Source organism: Orbicella franksi, chromosome 7 (assembly GCF_964199315.1).
Source record: "Orbicella franksi chromosome 7, jaOrbFran1.1, whole genome shotgun sequence".
Lineage (NCBI taxonomy): Eukaryota > Metazoa > Cnidaria > Anthozoa > Scleractinia > Merulinidae > Orbicella > Orbicella franksi.
The window spans coordinates 7115447-7136856 of NC_138151.1; the positions used below are offsets into that span (position 1 = coordinate 7115447).

A 21410-nucleotide genomic window follows, 5' to 3' on the forward strand; every position below is an offset into this window, starting at 1 on the left:
CTTCAGTTCCTTTAACTCATCATGTACGCAAGTCTTTTAGTCTCAGCTTTCTCCATTGTTCAAAGTATAATTAGCACAGTTTGGACTGTAGCCGTTCATTGGTCACTTTTAGGGAAATATATGTGCTGTCAGTGTGGATTAGATGTTCACTATGAAAAAGAAAAGCTGTATAAATATGATGAAAGATTACATGCGTATACAGCTTACCTGAAACCTAACATCTCTTTCAGGAACACTTGAAAATTCACTGCAAAACTCAAATGCCTTGTCAACCTAAAATGAAATACAAAATACAGTTATCCCTATTTAGGTCCCCTAACTAAAATTACAATCTAGAATTTAAAATTTTAAAATATCTATTACGTAAATAATTAACAATTTAAAATTTAAAAAATTGAAATATCTGCTAAGTAAATAATTGACAATCTAAAATTTAAAGATTTGAAATATCTATTATGTAAATAATTAACAGTCCAAAATTTAAAATCTAAAATATCTATGATATCTATAATATTAGGTATTGTGGCATATAATTAATGAATATTCATCCACTTTTTAAGGCTTGATTTGAACCTGTTTGCATTAATGTCGTTGATGTCGTGTCCCAACAAGTGGTTTGGCAAATTATTCCATTCCTTAATAATTCTAACAAAGAAGGAATACTTGAAGGCATTAATTCTTGCTGATTTCGTTTGGATCTTAAACGGATGGTTAGCTCTAGTGCTTTTGCTTCTACAACACTCAAAATAATCGTTAAAGTCTAAACCATTTAATCCGAACACTGGTCCTCCTTTTCAAATACTCTTTGTACTCTGTATTTGAATAAAGTATTATTATTATTACAACCTAAGAAATTCAAACTCTTAAAAAAATAAAAAACTGTATTTTTGAGAGGTCTAGGCATAGCGCTCAAAATTAAAACATACTGATTTCCGTTTCACAACATCTGTAAGATTGGCAAAGATCTTGCAACGGGAAAGAGCCACAAACAGCTTTCATCAAGTCTCCGATATTACAATAAATTGCAAAAAATGTACCAAATCAACTGCTCTTGAAATAGGCTCTGACTTAGTTTTCTTTTAAAAACAACCTTCCACATTTTTTAAAACGTTGCATGTACTTAGTAGTCAAAGCAGTGTACTTCAAAATGTAACAAAATTGATACACTATTACTAAGAAGATTTAAAAAACATTAGCCTTACTAAAAATCCTCAAATACAGATTTCTTGCTGTGGTTATGTATTTCACCAATACGGCATACAATCAAAGGCAAGGAGTTATACTGAACGTCAATAGCACAGACTGAGTGACCACATTGTTTCGTCTAAAATATTATACATTTTGACCTAGAAAGATAACATGACTGTACATCTTCAACGTACCTGAAGAAGGCCATGTCCCTGAGTTAGTCTATCAAGTCCTGTAAAAAAAATCGCCAGTCAGCTGATTGTTGCTGAAAATACTGCTTCAAGTGTCGCATTTGGTGATAGACATTTCTTTTTTAGGTAAGTGTACTCTGTTAGTAAAGGGTTATCCAAGCTGAACTAAAGCAATTCAACACATTGACAAAATTTTTATTATTTATTATCATTACAACTTTAAGGTTTCTTGTAATCGATCTAACTGTTCTTTCTGAATTTTCAGTGGCTTATTGATGTGGAATTTTGCACTTAATAATATTATTGACAAGTTAATTTCAAATCTCTGACTGTATAATGTCATGAATATCTCAAAATGACGACTTCCGTTCATTCTAAGGATAAACATGATAACTCTGTAGCTTTTTATTTTGATCCTTAAGAATGAATTGAAAAGTTCTCTCTTGATTTTAGATCTGACACCCCTGTATCCTTTGTAGCCATTAAAAGAGTCACCACACAACTTGTAACCACCAGATACTGGCTACCAAAGGGATTAAAAGATATGACAAGACACATCATTTGATCATCACACTGTAGACCCAATATCATGCACATGCATGTATGAGCAAGAACCCCAAGTAGTGTAGCAGCTCCTGTAAGCTTGTAATTCTTTTTGTCGTCATTGCAGCAGCTGTTATTGTTTTGGAGCTAGGGGGCATTGTTTCTGCCGTTTGTTCTATTGTCCTCTCAAAGGGTTTCAAGCCATTCATGTGAGACCTTACGAGAGCTGCAACAAGTCCCATATAAAAAGGGCAGGCGTCCTCATCAGAAGTTTTGACAAGAAACTTTAAGAGGTAAGAAGACCCAGTTGTGTGGGCATGGCTTTAAATATTTTCCTCCCCTAAGAGGTACCAATTCTAAGGCAACACATTAACTGACACTGACTTTTTTCAACTCAATATCCTAAAATGTACCGTGAAAGCTCCTGCTGTGGACCTTTTGAGGCTGAACACCCCAAGAGGCACTAACACCACCTTTTTAAGAGGCCCTGCACCTAAGAAACGACGGATGATTTCCGGCTAAAAAATAAAATCGGCCGATTTTTATCTCTCAAGTAGAGGTTACCGAATACTATTTAAAAATGAATTTCTTTTGTTTCAGTTTCGCTTTAAACCAAAAATATCGAGCCGCAAAGTTTTTCCGTCTGAAAGCAGCAAAATCAGGCCGAAAATAAGCCCCCGCAAAAAACTGTTTAGAAATTACTACCGCAACGCAAAATAATGAGAAAACTACACAGTGTTGAAGAAAAAGGCCTTTTAATGCAATATCATTCGATAAACATCAAAAAACTGCCGAAGCGATTAACAAATAAAGTTTCAAATATTGCATACTAAATTAGATGGAGCGTTGGAGCTGATTTTAAAATAATTATTTCTCAAAAGTTCAACGCTTTTGAAAGCAATCACAGTGATGAATGAGACATTGGAGGGATACAAATCACGTTTCTGGAAAAACATTTTTCGGCCAAAGTATATTGACCTTGTACAAAGCGTTCAAAGTTACCGTGTTCACCGTTATCCTGCTACTTCGGCGAAACGCTTCTCTTTTGCCAATACGGCCGTGGATAGCGTGGTAAACGCCACTTTAAACCTTGCTAGGCATTCAGAGACTATCCTGAGTAGAAGGATGTAGAATTGAAAGAGAAAGGAAGATGAAAAATACGCAGAAGAAGAAAATAACTCGAAATTACCATCTGCTAACGAAAGTTGAATCTGGAAAATGTCGTCGCCTAACAGCGGCCAGTGACGTCATTGGTCACGTAAAGGTCGCAAGAGCGTGGGAAAACGAGTCTGCAATGTCCTTTCGGGCGGTCAGCGGCTAGAGATCCAGTCGTGACCCCATAACTCAGATCACGCTGCGACCAAAACGGTGTGGCGGTTGGGGAAGTTTTTCTTTTTGAGTGACCATCATTTGTGAAAAATAACATAACATTGTTCCACTAAACGTTTTCTGGCCGGGAAAAATTGTTTTCCTATTTGTGCATTCGTTTGGATTCCACCGCTATTGATACAAATAACGTCAATGGCCGCTGTCACGCGACGACATTTTCCAGATTCAACTTTCGTTAGCAGATGGTAATTTCGAGTTATTTTCTTTTTCTGTGTATTTTTCATCTTCCTTACTCTCTTAATTCTACTTCCTTCTACTTAGGACGGTCTTTGAATGCCTAGCAAGGTTTAAAGTGGCGTTTAACACGCTATCCACGGCCGTATTGGCAAAAGAGAAGCGTTTCGCCGAAGTAGCAGGATAACGGTAAAAACGGTAAAAACGGTAACTTTGAACGCTTTGTACAAGGTCAATATACTTTGGCCGAAAAATGTTTTTCCAGAAACGTGATTTGTATCCCTCCAATGTCTCATTCATCACTGTGATTGCTTTCAAAAGCGTTGAACTTTTGAGAAATAATTATTTTAAAATCAGCTCCAACGCTCCATCTAATTTAGTATGCAATATTTGAAACTTTATTTGTTAATCGCTTCGGCAGTTTTTTGATGTTTATCGAATGATATTGCATTAAAAGGCCTTTTTCTTCAACACTGTGTAGTTTTCTCATTATTTTGCGTTGCGGTAGTAATTTCTAAACAGTTTTTTGCGGGGGCTTATTTTCGGCCTGATTTTGCTGCTTTCAGACGGAAAAACTTTGCGGCTCGATATTTTTGGTTTAAAGCGAAACTGAAACAAAAGAAATTCATTTTTAAATAGTATTCGGTAACCTCTACTTGAGAGATAAAAATCGGCCGATTTTATTTTTTAGCCGGAAATCATCGGTCGTTTCTTAGGCGCAGGGCCTCTTAACCCCTAAAAGGTACAACAAACACCCCTGTCCTTTTTTATGGGAGTCACCCCAGGGGAAGAACTTTGCTCAACAAAAATACAATTTTAGAACATATTCTTTACTAGGGACAGTCCAGTGGCAGAAGTTAAAAATAAATATGAGTAAAAACATTTCACTATACCTTCCACATGCAGAGCTGTATTTTCCAGTGCTCTGCGAATGCTGTTTAAAGAATAAATGGTGCATTTTGATTACTTTAAAGGACTGACACTCTTCATTTAAAAGAGGAAACACTTGGGTCAACATGATTTCAGAAAAAGAGAAAGCTTTGAGATTCAATTGAACATTTAACAGTCAACATAATGCAAGTATGGGTAAAGAGAGATGTGTGTTAAAAAGCCTACAAATGACTATCAGCTTGCTGGGAATAAAACAGAGAAGAAAAAATGACATAGGTCTCACCTGTGAGGCGAGTAAGGGATGCTATTTGCTTTAAGACCAGAGAGCAAAAGTGCTGGAAAACAAAACAAAAAATCATTCATTTGTTAAATTGTTTTGGTCTGAAAGGGTTAGGAAATGTTCACTACAGTGCTGTAAGTATCTTTAGAATGAATGCTATTTTTCACTGTAGTCTGTAGTCTTCATACCAATTCCTCCACATGCATTTGGTGAAGACATTGATGTCCCATTCATCAATTGTGTTCCTCTTAGCGTCCAGTTGGGTACGGCAGCTATAGCACCACCCGGAGCACTTATATTGACACCTAGAGAGCCATCTGTCCTGTAAGTTACACATGAAAGATCAGTGGTTATTAGAAATCAGCTTGCATCATTTCATGTTTCATTGACTTTAACACTAAGTTATTCCATTCTAGACAAGAGGGAGAGTGTATATACATTGTACTGTGGTTTGCTTATTAGCAACAGTCCATGGCTCGAAAAAAGTGCCGTCTGGTCATCCGGGACAAGTAGATTCTCTTTCTGGGCAAGTAACATTTCACTCTCATTTGCCTATTAGGCAAAAGATCAGGCAAGTCTTGTGCCAACTAAATCATTAAGAAAGGCAAACTAAACTTGCACAAGGCAAGCAAAAATTTAGAGCTACTTGTCCCAAGGGCAAGCTGGAATTCAAGATTTTTTTTAGTTCTGAGCACTAGATAACTGGCAATTCAAGCAGTTATGAAAAGAAGATAAGATACGAAAGACAAGACCTTAGGTGCTTGATGCCTATAGCAAGAAACAACTAGTCAGAGTTTTGTTATCCTCCCCTCCCCCCAATGAACCAGAAGCCAGTCCATTCTAGCTATGGTGTTACTTCTTCAGCATGTCAAGTTGCCCATGGGAAGCAGTTTTTCAATACCAATTTACACTCTTGGGCGATGTAGTGCAACTAGTAAAATGCTCTGTCCAAAAACACTATAAATAGCCCCTGCAGTCCAAACCTCTTACTCATAGAGGGTAGAGGTAGGGGTATGTCTGTGTTTAAGCCTAGTGACTCATCAGTTGCTTATCTCTGTTTTTGGCCGTATGAAGCAACAAGGAGTATTTCTACTCCCCACCTCCCCAGATGGGATGCAAGCCTATCATAGTACTACCCCAAGCATTAAGTTTGTGGGTACTGCGAATATAGGCACTGTCCTGCCCAAGAACACAGCCTCTGAACTGCAGCTCACAGATCATTTGGCCACCCTACCCACCACAAGAAAGAAGGAATCATGCGTACTAAAGGCATTTGCAGCTGAGTGTCAATTGATACCCTTGACTGACTCACGATCGACCTTTGATCAGCATCTTAATCAACACTTAATTGACATTCCGATCGATACTTGGTTGACACTCGGTCGGCATCTCACTTGACACTTCATTGACATTAGATCAACAGTTGGTCAATAGTCTGCCATGTGGACTGATTCATATGCATCGATCAACAATTAGTCGACTCTTGACCCACTGTCAAACAAGATGTACATTTTGTGTCAATCAAGTGTCAACGGAGGTTTTGAGGAGTGTCAATTGAGCATTGATTGAGTGTCAATCGAGGGTCGATTGAGGGTATCAATCAACACTTGACTATGGATGTCTTTAGTAAAAAAGTATCCAAAAGAAGTATGAAAACCCAAGCTCCTTACGTGGGACCTCTTGATGACCATGTGTACTGATTTCCTGGAAGTTTTTCAAGCAAAGAGTATTCAGCAGCCATCATGTCTGGGGACACATATGCACCAACACCTGAAAAGCCAAACAACATGCAATAAGCCTGATCACTAACACAATGGTGGCTGATAGCTTAATAACAGAACTTTGGTTTGATAGATAGTACATTGTAAATAGTAAAAGCCTTGCTTACAAAGTCACTATACTGTGATTCCACACTTATATAACAATATGACCAAACTGTCTTTCCAGGGAGTTGAGCTTGTCACAGGCTCTTTTTGGGCTCTTAGGATTTCTCTGATTTCTCTTACTTATATGCCCAGTTTGTCTGCAAAAACCAACACTTCTGATCTGGAAAATTAAACTTGTACTTGTTTTTGGCAACATCCAGATTGGATTATGGTCAGACAGATAACTCTAAAAGATTAGGCAGCATGCAAATATGTGTGTGTACATGCCATACATATTGCCTCAAAAGAGAACTTTACTATCCAATGGTGAGATTTTCACTGCCAAGGATTTCTGTAGCTTGCTTGTTCTCAGCCGACTGATGCTTAAGACAAACCAAGTTTAGTTGAAAATGAAACCCTAGCTCTTGCACAAAAATGATGACTTTTTGAATGACATCTTGGTATGATCAGAAAAAGGTATCCTTTTAGTCTGCTGGGTGAATTCTTGGCATTGTGAACAAACCTCAATGGTCTTTGCTTATTTATCACAACTGTGAGGACCAGATACGATCTTGTTTCTAAGGTTTTCAACTTATTTGATAATTATCAATCAATATCTGGTTGTAATCTTAACTAGACCTTCTCTTCTTTGTGAGATACTTCATCTTACTAGTAAGCAAAATGCTGTTTTGAATTTTTACCAATAAGAGACTCTGCAGTGCCGCCTGGACATCCAACTGTGGAGAGAGCAGGGCCGTTGTTACCAGCGCTAGCCACAAATATCACTTTGTGTTTATCCACAAGTTCATTCATCATTTCAATAATACGTCTGAAATATGAAGACAACCGACAAGAAATTAGCCACACATGATCCACATTTAGTATCACAAAATTTATGAAACAACATAACCAGCAGCAGCAGTGTTAACATGGTAGGCAAAGGTAAAGTCTGTATATGAGGCAAGTGGCCAATCAGGCTGGAGCTTTTCCCGGTTTCTGTAGCATGAAACAACTAGGAATATTTCTACTCCCCCCTGGATGGGATGCTAGTCCATCACAGGGTTACCCACAGCTTATATTTAATTCACCGGTACCCATTTATACACCTGGGTGGAGAGAAGCATTGAGAGAGTATAGTGTCTTGTCCAAGAACACAACACCATGACCCTGGTCAGGGCTTGAACCCAAACTTCTCAATCTGGAGACAAGGGCACTAACCATGAGACTACCGTGCTTCTCCCCATTTTAACATAAATACATGCAATGGGACAAGACCAATCAGTTCTGCAGACATCACATAACAAATCCCTTTACACAATTTACTAGATAAATGTTTTGGCATTTTAACAAATCCTGTCCCATCACCCTGCTGGTACATGTGCACCGTTTCAGCAGCATGTCCAGTAGCCACAAAGAGCTCTGACTGACAAACGATTATGTGGTTAAGAAAAGGAAGAAACTGAAAAATCAAAATTAACCACTCCTTACCCTGAGTTAGGCCAATGACTTGCCTCTCCATAACTCATGTTGATTAGATCACATTTATACTGATGAACTGCAATCAACTAAAAGCAATGTTCTCAGACATTATTCAATTAAATAGCTGATCACCAAACAGAGACAGGGACCAGAAACAGACCCAAAGAAAGCCAATCTACTCACCCCTCTAATCATGGAAGCTCCAGTTTCCATCGTTTGTAGCCTTGTATCCCCAATCTTCACTGACAGAATCTGAAGAAAAATAATTATTTCATAGTAATTGCGGTCCAATCATAACACAGAAGTAGGTCTTGCCACTTGCACTACTATAGCACGTAAGTTACAAGATAGAATGACGTTACAGGTAAACAAAGATCATTTATGAAGAATTGCAGGGGACATGTGCTTTGCAGTGCTCTACCAACACGGACAGCTGACTATAATGCATGTTACTGCAGAAGTGTCGAGCTATGTTAATTAATACACTGCAGTGATATAAAGGTCATATAATACTATCAACACACCTGAGCCCCTGGAGCAATGCCAATCAGCCCTGGATCATCTGGGCAATAACCCGCTGCTATGCTGGCCACATGGGTGCCATGAGCACCTGCAGCACAATGACAGGGACATTATATTCAATCAACTTTAAAATCAAACTGCTCACAAACAGATTTATCTTGAATAAAAATATACCAAATATACCTCCATTAGCAACAATAGAGAGTATTTTGCCTTCTTCATAAATGTTGACGCTGTAGTTGAACAAATCTAAAAGATATATGAGAAGAATAACTCACTGTAAAGTCAGAAATATTTATTCATTTATTTGCTTATTTAATATTCTTATTGTAGCTGTTAAAAAGAATGTTAATCTTAAGGTTTTACATTATATTAATAGCTTTTAGAACTTAGTCTTGGCATACAACCCTGCTAAGTTATAAATAAGACAAATGGAGTATATCTATATCCCCCTGGATGCAATGCTAGTCCATCGCGGGGCTACCCCCAGCATTACATACACCGGTACTCATTTATACACCTGGGTGGAGAGAGGCACTGTGAGAGTACAGTGTCTTTACCAAGAACACAACACGATGTCCCTAACCAGGGCTCTAACCCGGACCGCTCGATCCCGAGACGAGCACACTAACCATGAGGCCAACGCACCTCTGACACTTAAAAAGAGAACCCCCTTAATTTAAAATAACTAATTGTAATTTATTGCATAGGCCTGTATGACACGAAAAGGGCTAAAGCTACAAATGTCTCTGCATGCATGTCATGCCTAAAACACTAAACAACAGAAGGTTATAAATATAACAGTTATATTTATTTATTTACCTTCTTTTCCAAATGTAGCATATTGTCCAGAATCCCTGTAGTTTGACAACACAGTACAGCTGGCCAGATCTCCACTTTCAGACGTGTCAACACAAGCTCTGTTGATGGTACAGAAAGGTTGAGTTTCTTGATATCTAATTAGCAGCATTAAGCCCCTGGGAGACTCACTTTCAGTTTGCCAATGTACAGTACCTAAGTGAAGCACTATTTTTTAATTATTAATAGACAAAATGACATGCAATGGAGATCACAAAATAGGGTAAAGTCAGCTTTCTTGAAGCTTACATAAAAGTGGCCTAATAACCAAGCCAAAACTATAAATTTTGGGAAATTCAGAATTAGCTGACTAGTAGCACTGCTAGTATCTTCTGATTCACACTAATATTAATCATTTCACTACCACAATCCTCACTGAAACAAAAATGAAATTCTCTAAATAAATTTTTAGGAAACGCAAATACTGTGCAAGACATTAAAAAAATAAGATTACACTATGATATCATAAGGGGCTGATGCCATTTACAACACCTTGAAGTAAAAAAAAAAGAATGATATATTCCAGTCCTGAGTATATTTAGAATTGCCATGATTATCAATTGCTACCTCCATGTGTGTCCATCATGAAACACGACACAGTCAAACACAGGACCTGTGTCAGCATAATTTTTATCAAGACTGGTGAGCATTTCCACTTGTGCTTGAAGATCTTCCCTGATTAGTTTCTCTTGCTAAATAAACAGAATAAAAGAACCTTTACAATAAAATGCCATTATTTTTCCAGAACTGTCTTTGGTTTTTCAAACTCAGGCATGTTGAATTTGTCCATGGAGTGTATTTCAACATTGAAAAGGGGGAGAGGGTGCTTTGGCTATCAACAAAAAGATGCTTTTTGAAATTACGGAAGGACGCCGATAGAAAGCGCTCGTTTTGCTCAAATACGTGTCAACACTTTTGTCCATGATTGAAGGCTACTGATCACTTTTGTAAAAGAAATAAATTTATTTACACTACTGTCAATTCAGTTGGCAAGGCATACAAAGTTCAAGATGACAACTTTACCACTGATGGATTAGGGTGTTCAGCATCCCACTGATCCAGCCTTCGTGTTGCTTCAGCAATGCATACATGGTGAGGTGGATCCCACAGTTTCTCGCGTCTCTCTTTCTACAAGTTCAAGAAAAGGATTATTGTAAATAGTTACCATTAATAATGATTAGTTCTTTTGTTTTGTTTTTGGTTTAGGCACTCTTTTGTTGTAGCACTCCTGAGTATGCATGGGCATCAAGGAATGGACCTTTTTACAGATGTCACACAATATCAACAATTTTTAGTATTTTGCAAATATAGAAACAATCACCTCCATAGTTCAATTTACCTTCGCCAAATTTAGTAAATCAACAAAGTTTTATAAGAGTCCATTGCAAACTCACAAAAATATGGAACCCCAAACTTACAAGGAAATGTCTGGTAGGGGGCAAGCGTTGTCCCCCTGGCATACATTTCTCTATAGCAATTGGCCGGTTAGGGGTCCCATATTTTTATGCGTTTGCAACAGATTCTAATGAAACTTCAAATATTTACTAATTCAGCAGGATAAATTGAGTAGTGCGGTTTAGTTTTTGTTTGAATTAAAAAATCAGAAAAGTGCACATCATGCCATTCAGTAAAAACTGGTCCATTGCTGGAGAAAGCTATAGATGGGGTAAGAGAGGTGAGGGAGGAAACCTGTAGGGGATTAGCATCCCAGCAAGGAGGATTGCCAACATTCTTAGCTGCTTCATGCTACAGTTTCCATGTAAATAATTGCAGGATCAATACATTGCAGGACTAAATCAAGGAGGAATATTTTTAGCAGATTCCTTGAACAGTCAATGGAAACGAAAAATGGTTTGAGAAATCAGAAGTTCAGGGTATTGAAGGTGGCATCACTGACGTATCAAACGACTGAAACTGAAAATGGTTTCTAAAACTCATCCCAAGGGAGCCTAGAATTGGTTCAAGTTTAACAGAGTTTTAAGTTTGGGAATTTGGGATTCCACCCCATAACCAATAAACTCTCAAAGGTGATTGCATGTGACAACAGAAAGAATGAACAGGGCTCTTAGTTTTAGGCAAAGCTGTCAATGACTTACCACACGTCTCCCTTTTAGCCCGCCTGGAAATAAACTGTATGCACTCTTGACACCAATAAAAAACTTCCCAGAAGGATTTTCCCAGTCATCCGGAACCTGTTTATAAATATAGATCCCCACATTGGAATAATAGTTAAACAAATTAATCCATTTTGACAGGAAACAAAGAAATAAAGGCAAAGACTATCATAGATGAGGCACAAACCTGAAGCTTCCTGCCTGTCACTCCAGTAAGGCAACCATCCACTGCTTCACAAACTGTTGAAGTATCAACATCACCACTACCACTGGCATCAATCAGATCAACAATCTTACGTCGTCCATCAGGAGTTTCCTTCAAAATTAATATAGGTAGAAATTGCGACTATAATTTTAATTGCCATGTACCTTTTGAGTATAACTAAATTTCAGAAATCACCCAAACATTCAGCATTCAGGATTTCTCCCTGAATTGTACTCCACTCAGTCCAATTACTGTTACTTACAAAAGAATCTATAATAATTATAGATGGCAATAATTGTAGATAATTACTGTACATGGAGTAGCCATTTATGAATAGGGTGTATTCACACATCCTCTCCACTCAGGATCTACTTGTAGGTCAACACGTTTTGTCAAAGTAAGTTTAATTCCACGGGCAGTCATGTCATTCTTTTTGTCAAGCTACAATTCCGGACAAAAAACTTGGGACACCAAGCAAGTTCTCCCCTTCCTCCACTTACAATTTTGATAATCAGGTGGCTTTTTCCCATTTTGTTGAAAAATGTGACATTTTCCAACATTGATTAGAGGGGATGGGGCATATGTGATCCATCTCAAGCGTCCCAACTAATTTTGTCTGGGATTGTAGTCAAGATGGCCATGTTATGGCTCAGTAAAATACCGTAAATGGCATTCTCATACAAGAGGTAAGACTAAGACATACATATTATTAACCAAGTACAAGGGCCATACTGGGAGAATGTCAGCCCAGGGTCTTAATGGTATGGATCAAGCGTAGTGAGGTCCATAGGGGAAAGACCAAGGACCAATATAATTTCCCTCATTCCAGTCCTAAATAAGCTTGGTTAAAAAGAGATTTGAAACATGGGTTTATGATTAATCATAAACTGTAGAAATCTTTCCCACTTCATCACTAGTCTTAGAAAATATTGGACTGATATTTAAACATTCTGATTGGTTGATCTTTTAGTTATGCAATACAGTAATCCAACAGTAGCCCCTAAACCGAGTACTACTAGTCCAAACAAATCCCAGCCTGTCACTTTGCCCAACTGTAAATCTCCAGTCAGGCTGAAAAAAAAAGGAAAATTGGAAATACCTTTGAAGTAGATCACTGATATGGTAAAGAAAGCCAGATTATATCGGCTTGAAAACTCAACGTTAAGCTTAGAAAGCAAAAACTCACTTGCAAACCAGGAGCTCCTGGGTCAACACCCGTATCAAAAACAGCGATGACAATCCCACGACCATCGTACTCGGGATATTTAGCCAGATATCGATCAGCGCCGGTTTCTCGCTTTGGTAAAAGTCCATGAACCGGGAACTCACCAGTATTGATGGCCGCCATCTTGGAACAGCTACACTATCGGAAACTACCGCTGAACCGGTGCGAATAAAATACTAATAGGGAGAGGGTAAGTTCCTTTCTTTGTTTTGCAACTTTCCAAAGGACGATATTCCTTCCTTCGGTGTAAAAGGGTGCATTATTTTAATTAATTTATCTATTTTTTGAATAGGAAAACCTCATTTGTATTTTAAAGGACTAATAATTAGAGAAAAAGGCAACGAAACCTTTACGTCATTATCCCACTCCACTCCAAGACAAAATTTTGCTTTCGCCTTATTTCGCGCGACCAAAGATGGCGGGTGATGTGAAAAGCGATGACTAAAGTGTTTTTTGAAATTGAACGAAATTCAATACAAAATTTACACGTCAGTCGCAGATATCATGATGTAAACACTCCGATTGTCAAAGTGACGATTCAAATCTCCGTGTTTGTGCAAAAAGAGAAAACTTTGTGATCGGTCGAAGGAAAAGTCTTGCAATTTGTGAGATCGACCATGTTTCAACGTCGTAGAAGAGGTCCTGGTATCGGTCTGTTATTATTAATCAGCCAGCTATACAACATCGGGTTCAACAGGATTCCTCCAGTGACACTCTCGTTTATCGGTATAAACGTCGCAGTTTATCTTCAGCTATTGAAAAGTCTTCCACCTCTTGGGAAAGCTTGTGTCAGTGCTCATCACGTCTGGTTTCATGGCGACTGGAAGCGTCTCATTCTCGCTGCATTTTACCACTTGGACGACTTCCATCTGTACTACAACATGGCTTCGTTCGTTTGGAAAGGCATGTCACTTGAAAGAAGAATGGGAAGCTCAAGATTCTTGTACGTCTTGGCAGTGTTTACCGCCTTAACAAACACGGTGCTGGTTGCACTGGACATTGCTCTGGCGAACATAACAGAAGATTACTCGTACATTTACACTTGTGCTGCAGGATTTTCAGGAGTTATATTCGCCCTGAAAGTTCTTACAACTTACCACCTACCCTCTGGTGTATCTATGGTGATGGGTATGTTCCCCGTACCCATGAGATGGGCTTGCTGGGTCGAGTTGATTGTGATTCAGCTGTTAGTCCCTCATGCCTCATTTACTGGTCATCTGGCAGGTATTCTTGTTGGAATGATGTACGTGAAAGGTCCTCTGAAGTATTTCATGGATAAAGTCAGTGGTGCAGGTGGGTGTCTCCTATTATTATAGTGTTTGCAGTAACGTTTTCAGCAAGCATTGTATTCCAGTAGATAGGAGTGAAAAGATGGCCCAGGGTGCATTCTGCCAGACTTTCATGTCGAAGATACCCTCAAGGCTTTTTAAATTCCACACCACATGCCTGGCAAGCGACCAAAGTGCCATGCCGAAGAATGCTATTTTAAAAATGCTGCCGGTAACCCAAAGCAGGTGGGAAAATTTGGACTCATGTGGATGGTATAACATGTGTGTTATCAGCCAGGATATGGGGGATAAAGAAAAGTTAAGAGGCCATTGTTATCAGGCCAAGTCACATTGCATAATTTAGCATTTATATGCCAGAACCAGCAAATATAAATGTGTACACGGCTATATGCCAAAAACTCCAACTGCTCAGTAGAACGCTGCTAGCTTTTAAAGGCTGTGCCAAAGATCGTCGGCATAACCTACACTGAATGCACCCTGGAAGATAGCACAAGGTGTTTATTATAGACCTTGTTTACTTAGTGTAATAAGCACTCAAGGGAAACAGTGAGTTTTTTTCCCTGAGGCCCTCAGTGTTTGCCGAGGGGAAAACTGAGGTCGAGGGGAAACAAAACTCACTGTTTCCCGCATGACCAGTTAATGATAATTTCAAAATTATCTAGAACTGTCTAGTACACCGAACGATCTTAAACTCTTCTCAAACTCAAGATGTAACGCTGGTGATCAATTCAAGAAGAAAATAGGACAATTATCCATCCTGGCTTATGTTCTTCAAAATACACAAAACTTTGTTATTTCACGTTGTTGTTTTGCATAGGATGGCTATGAAATGTACAAAGATTTATAAGGCACGTGCACAGCCATTGTTCTGCTCATTAAACCATTTGTTTGGTGACATTCTTGTTGCCCTTGGCATCGTGGTTTGCTCAAGCTCGCTAATATATATTGCATGATAGACTCTTCTCTAATTTGGTTTCTAGTAAAGGAAAGGGCAATAATGTTCTTTTTGAAAGTGTGCTTCCTGCTATCTTTCAGGCTCTGTAGTGACAAGAGGAATGAGACGTTCCTATACCTATCATGCCGGAACAACAGGTAATTTACTGGCTTGTCTTGTGGTCCTCTTCCATGCAAAACAGGAAGATTGATTTTTCCAGTGGGCATGAGAACTTAAGGCTCAGTTCAGATGCTGAACTTTTCATGAGCCACACTTAATTTCAATTTGGACCGACCCTAATTATCAAAAGTACGCCTGACATCAAACTTAATTTGCTGAACTTAATTTAGTTTGAACCACATCATTTCGAAATGTCACTAATCTTCAGGCAAAGTGTAAACTGCTTGTAAAATATGTTATAACAATTTATTTATGCATTAGGTTTGGAACATGAAAAGTTTGGTGTCTGAATTTAAGCTGTTCCAAAGCCAAATTTCCCAGCTGAGCTAGGCAGGAAGAATGGCTGACCCATTCCAAATTTAAACAGCTGTTCTTAACTGATTCCGACACCAAACTTTTCATGTACTTAATTCAACGTATTAGGTTAGGCTCGTGAAATGTTTGGCATCTGAACTGGGCCTAACGCTTAACGCTACGTCTTCTGTCAGATTAGCAATCCCATTTTCCCTACCCAGAAAAAAAAGATTCTTTGTAATATCCCTGTTTTTTGAGCATATTCCTCTGATTAGGTGAGGGGTCAGCCCCAAGAGGGAAGTGGGTGATAAGTGCATTAAACTGGGAAAGTAATATTGTTGAGAATGGTATTGACATTTGATTCTTGAGGTCATAGAAACTAGTAAACTTGCTCAAAAAGACATGTAGTTAGAAAGTACATGAAACAAAGTTAGTGCAAGAATGAGACCAAAACATTTGGATGGTGACAAAGTAAAAACTCTCACAAACCAAAGAATTCTCATAAACCTGTTGTCACCCTTGATCATATTGTAAATTTTATTTTAGCTGTGGTTCTAATAGCATGCAAACGCAGATGTATTTCCGGCTGTCACTTGTCTCCACCAAAAATAACTTATTTTCAGCGGAGACGAGCGACAACCAGAAATATGTCTCCTTCACAGGCTATGGTTCCAAACATTGCTGGGGGTTTTTTGGTACTCTTTCTGTGTTACCGTTATTTTATTCAGTGAGTTCTAAAGTAATTGGACAAACTACAGGAGTTTTTAACCCAGTTCTGGCCCCCTCTCTGTCATGCGACACTACACTATCAGAGTATGGGGAGAGAGGACCTTCTCTCCCGATACCGTAGGATTGCGTGACAGAGGGAGGGCCAGTCCTGGACTACAGATGTTTTCATGTGCTCTAAACCTTTTAGTGGGAATGATCAGTTCTTATCGCCTGTGCTCTTTCTCCACAGGTGGAAGGCAGAGAACTCCAAATGACTCTGATTCAGATGAAGAACTCAGAGCAGCCATTAGAGCAAGCCTCCAGGAAACACACATGAATCGATCACCCACTCTAGAGGACTATGATCCCGGGATACAGTCTGCGATTAGAGAAAGCCTTGATAGTGCTGGAGGGGAGCCTTCTAGATGGTCCAATGATCAAAGGCCTCGAAGAGGTGGGCCATCCTCAGTACCCCCGCCATATCCCGCACGAGACGAGGGTCTGTCCAATCCCCGGTCAACCACTCCTGGTGGTGCGACATCGCAATCTCCACCCTACCCACAGACAGGAGGCCTTTATCCCAGGCTCCTCGACCCTCCGTCTTACACAGATGCGACATTTTCGCGATCTCCACCCTACCCTTCACAGGGGGGAGGATTGTATTCCACAGGCCCAGAACCCTCAGCTCCTTCAGCGGAACACGTCGTTAACGGACACCCAGGGAGTTCGTTGCCATACCCCACGGAAAGCCAAAGTTCCTTGGACGAAATCCGGAGAAGAAGAATTCAACGATTTGAAAGATAGGCCTTAGTTTAAAATTCACCTTTACAGGCTTCATTGCGTGTATTGCAATAATTTTGTTGGACAAGAGGAATTTTCTGATGACGTTCTCAGAAACGGCCGTTTTCACATCTCGGCGCTATCAAAGACCTTTTCTTTACATCATCTATGTTCAAAAATACCTTAAGTGGGCTGTAATTGACTGATGGAAACTAAAAGGGATCCTATTCTCGGCCAGCTGTAATTTTCATTCGTTTTTACATAATTTAAAAAGGGAGACTGTAATGGCCGATCGAGGATGACGATTGTTTTTGCCGAAATCGTTGGCTTTCAAAAACCTTATCCAAGGTGAAACTTTCGTAAAACCGTTAGCTTTCAAAAGTTCTATCCATGGTGAAAATTCAAGGTTGTAGCATATTCGTATTCCCCTTTTTTTTCAAATTCGCCCAAACCAATGGCTTTTCCATCCATTACAAAATAAACCAGCGAGGTCTAAATTATATAAATTATTACAGATAATAGTAAGGAAGAAATTTATTCATTACAGGTACATTCACTGGAGTAACTGCAGAATACCCGGCCATTCGAAGGTGTACCCCTTAAAAACCTGGATACGCGGCCACGCAGTTTGTGCTGTGTCTTTCTCTTTTTCACGTTTTTAGAACGAGAAATGGACACGTTACATTGTTACGTGGCTACCTGGCCACGTAGTCGCGTAGCCACAGTTTCAAGAAGTGTTTTTGGAGTGGCCGGGTATTCTGCAGTTAAGCCCACTCACCCTACAGCAGACTAAACTGATTTAGAGATGGAAAGGAAGTACTTCTCTTACTTTTGTTATCGCTGTATTTGCAGGCCTCATGATTTTTGTCGGCAGCTGCGGTGTCAACGTTGATTTATTTGTTGTAGAAATAGGTGTACATTCAAATTTTAGCAGAGTAAATGTATATTAGGTTTTATATAACAGGTTTTCGTGCTTGTTAGACAAACGCTGCTTCGGCTTATTTTCATAAATTATCTTAACCACGAGTTCGCGATTCGTGATATCATATCAGAAAAAGCAACGGTTGTTACGTGAACTTGTCATCAGGTGACGCTATGTTGCTTGGTAACGTCCTTGCCTCGTTCCGGTACAGCTTTCTCCAAGGCCTTTAACGATCACTTGATTTCGGTGACGTATCCGGAACGACGTAACCCGAAAACGTTTAACCACGGCGAAATATCGTGGCCTAGGAACTAGGCAACTAACGTCACAGAAATCGCGGACTCAGTGCAGTCGGAAAGATGTACACAAACGTTCTTAGTGAAGTAGTCCCTGTGTATTGGTCAATTCAAGAGTTGAATAAATATACTGAACACTTAGCAAACCAAGACTGAAGTATTTGGAAAATTGTAGTCCTAGAGGTTCGAGTGCGATAGTTGTCAAACTGTAATTAACATGATACAAAGTTTCAAGTTTTGGCTTTTTTTTTTAAAAAAAAATTCTCTGGAGAGGGTTCAGAACCTCCTTAAATTTTCAGACGTTAAGGTCGCTCTGAATTCCCTCCAGTAATTTCGTTTTGGGGGCTACAATTATAAATACCTTTAAAGCTAATTTTAAGGGTGTTTCTGATAGGTAATCTGTTCCGTCAATAAAATGTTCAAAACGTGTTCACCATTGATTGGACATTTGTTTGATGCCATGATTACAGCTGTTCAGCTGATAAAAAGTGGTAGTGATAATCCATGAAAATATAACAGTCGGCAAACACCAGGGAACAAGTGGAGGGTACGTGAATCGCGGAGGAGCCCCTTCGTGAGTGCGCGTAGCACGCGTGTTGCAGTTGGGACAGCACACAAGCTGGTGCATAACAAGCGGATATTGGTTCATTTCTATGTTGTAGCGGGGACAGTTTGCTAGAACGGTGTGCACGATGCGTCATTGAAAATTGAGGTCATTTTGTTCCTACTTCATGACGAGCGAATTCAAACCAACTGAATTTCATGCAGTATTTTGCATCAACTTTTTCGCAAAAAACGGGCATGCCACACGTACGGAGAAAGTGTCATTGCAACACGTCTCCGCTTCATGCCCCGCAACATGTGCCCTGGTTAATGCCGACCTTACGGGCTGAAATGTGGGGGAAACTGCTTTAGCAAATGACAACGGCGACGCCAACGAGAACGTCACCAAACACAAGGTTTAATGAGTAGAACAATAGTTCTGCACGTGCGTTATAAATCTTTGTACAATTCTTAGCCGTCTTCAAAGTTCTACGTATTTTGGAGGACGCGAACCGCAATGGCTCAATTTTCGTTTGTTCCTTTGGAACTGAGCGTTCTCATTTTATGTTTAGCCTGAGCAAGTTTTTAGACCGATAGGCGTACTGAAAAGATCTACACAGTTGAGACATTCGAAGGTAAAATATAAATCCATTTTCTTACAAGGCGCCGTCCTCAGCGTCGCCGTCGGCATTGCTAAAACTCCTAACTAAGACAGCGACGCCGAGGACAACGTCGATTGAAAACTGAAGTTATATTTTACCTACGAAGTCGTGATACTCTAAAGTCATTTATTTTGTTTCTCTTAGCTATACTGAATATGGAACGAAGCGTAAAATTCGAAATAGGAATTTTAAAAATTATCCGTCGTGGCTCACGTTCTCCAGAATTTGTTCATTTCACGTTGTTGTTTTGCAAAGGACGGCAAAGAAATGTACAAAGAATTATAATGCACTTGCACAGCCATTGTATAGCTCATTAAACCTTTTGTTTAGTGACGTTGTCGTTGCCGTTGTGGTTTTCTTAAGCCTGGTTTTCACTAGCGACCCAAGCACAAGCGCAGGCAATAGGGATGACCCAAGTGAAAACGAAATTCGACGCAAACACAAGCACAAGCAAAATCATCCGTACGTTCCAAACTGTTTAGGCGCGAGGTAACCTGGATCCAGTGTTTTCATCGGCCAAACATAGCCACGTGTGGTAGATATCCTTATGCTCGTGTTATGCCTGAGCGGTATTTCGTTTTCACTTGTTGTTGCGCAAACAGAAGCATAAGCGCAAGCGCAAGAAAAAGGAAAAATTTTGATCCTTACGTTTGTGCTTGCGCTTGTGCTCATGCCTGCTTCAAGTCCGTTTTCACGGTGAAATAAGAATTTTTGTCTTTGCGCTTGTGCTTGCGCTTGTGCTTGCGCTTGTGCTTGCGCTTGTGCTTGCGCTTGTGCTTGCGCTTGTGCTTGCGCTTGTGCTTGCGCTTGTGCTTGCGTCGTTAGTGAAAACCAGGCTTTAAACTCCCAAGCCTGATAACGGTCTTCACCCTCTCGTCTTAAGGCCTCTTCATATGAGCCCGGTTGAAGGAGCTGGCCCGGTTACCGAGATCTCCCCTCATTTCAAATTTCGATCTTGCTTTCCACAACCGAGATCACAACCGGGATGAAAATTTCCCCATATAAACACTCCGAAAGAAAAGGTTTTTTGAGAAAATAGCTTCGCTTTCGCAACATAGCGGCCAAAATGGCATAATTTTTGCCTTGAGTGCATTTCCACTTAAGAAGTATGCGATTATAGTCAATAATAGTAAAGTCACGAGAGTCAAAAGGGTTACGCTGGTCGCGAACGATACAACTTTATGTGGCACCCAGGTTTCGATTCCTAAAATCATCTGTTCAGTACTGAAAATGGTGGCTTTGTAAATCGAGCAGAAGTTGTCTACAGCTATTACTTGGCCTGCGGAACATTTTATATGGATGTCATTTCAGATTTCTTTCAGCATCGGATGCGAGCGAACCTCCTGTAAGTCATATTTCCACATCACCATCAGCGCGTGGAGATATTTGCCGTTCAGCGATCAGATGAAAATGAGCCAGGGAAAAGTTCTCCCGGCATGCTTTGCGAGCCGTGTCCAACACCGCCTGTGTGGCACCATTTTGATTTCATCCCGGTCGACCAGGCTGAAATTTCCCATGCGAACAGACAATAATACTCGTCCCGGTAACCGAGCCTGCCCGGTTACTAGGTTGATATGAAGAGGCCCTTAATCTTTTTCGGTTGCGTGTCTCGATCATAGACTGCTGAAACCGCTAGAAATCAAACTTGCCCATATAGTTTTGATGGACCCAGGAATTCCTTAGCATTCACTTCAATTACGTCCGTATATAAAAGCTTGTATCGCAAGATTACGATACATTTGAGAAACTGAGATAAAAATCTGTCACCAGAAGAATAATTGTGGGCTGATGACAGGTGCAAATAATATTCATAATAAATATTCTACAGACTGATGAATAATGCTTTGTTCTTTTTACTCGCTGCTCTAATCTTGTTGT

General features: G+C 39.7%; 2 protein-coding genes across 2 annotated transcripts in view; one reads left to right on the forward strand and one right to left on the reverse strand.

The window, feature by feature from the left end:
• The window catches only part of LOC145493516 (tripeptidyl-peptidase 2-like), a 30656-nt gene extending 17579 nt beyond the window's left edge, over positions 1-13077 (reverse strand). The window contains exons 1-17 of the mRNA XM_081472998.1: positions 12886-13077; positions 11682-11810; positions 11477-11572; positions 10404-10508; positions 9948-10072; positions 9345-9442; positions 8706-8771; positions 8525-8610; positions 8184-8252; positions 8010-8086; positions 7223-7350; positions 6327-6426; positions 4845-4978; positions 4660-4711; positions 4379-4419; positions 1383-1420; positions 208-273 (exon numbers count right to left, since the gene is read on the reverse strand). Coding sequence (XP_081329124.1) covers positions 208-273; positions 1383-1420; positions 4379-4419; positions 4660-4711; positions 4845-4978; positions 6327-6426; positions 7223-7350; positions 8010-8086; positions 8184-8252; positions 8525-8610; positions 8706-8771; positions 9345-9442; positions 9948-10072; positions 10404-10508; positions 11477-11572; positions 11682-11810; positions 12886-13047 — 1572 coding nt within the window. The 5' untranslated portion in view covers positions 13048-13077. The remainder of the gene's footprint in view (positions 1-207; positions 274-1382; positions 1421-4378; positions 4420-4659; positions 4712-4844; positions 4979-6326; positions 6427-7222; positions 7351-8009; positions 8087-8183; positions 8253-8524; positions 8611-8705; positions 8772-9344; positions 9443-9947; positions 10073-10403; positions 10509-11476; positions 11573-11681; positions 11811-12885) is intronic.
• Positions 13078-13343: 266 nt separating this feature from the next.
• On the forward strand, positions 13344-20480 carry LOC145493517 (rhomboid-related protein 4-like). Its single transcript, XM_081473000.1, has 3 exons — positions 13344-14217; positions 15249-15305; positions 16580-20480. Exons 1-3 carry the CDS (start codon positions 13542-13544, stop codon positions 17131-17133), a joined length of 1287 nt encoding a protein of 428 aa, XP_081329126.1. The 5' UTR covers positions 13344-13541; the 3' UTR covers positions 17134-20480.
• Positions 20481-21410: the final 930 nt, after the last annotated feature.

What these genes read in the sequence shown, in the direction of transcription:
- LOC145493517 (XM_081473000.1), top strand. Translation starts at nt 13,542, where the DNA reads ATGTTTCAACGTCGTAGAAGAGGTCCTGGTATCGGTCTGTTATTATTA. An exon ending in GGATAAAGTCAGTGGTGCAG is followed by an intron (nt 14,218 to 15,248) that starts GTGGGTGTCTCC and finishes GCTATCTTTCAG; the next exon opens with GCTCTGTAGTGACAAGAGGA. An exon ending in CTATCATGCCGGAACAACAG is followed by an intron (nt 15,306 to 16,579) that starts GTAATTTACTGG and finishes CTTTCTCCACAG; the next exon opens with GTGGAAGGCAGAGAACTCCA.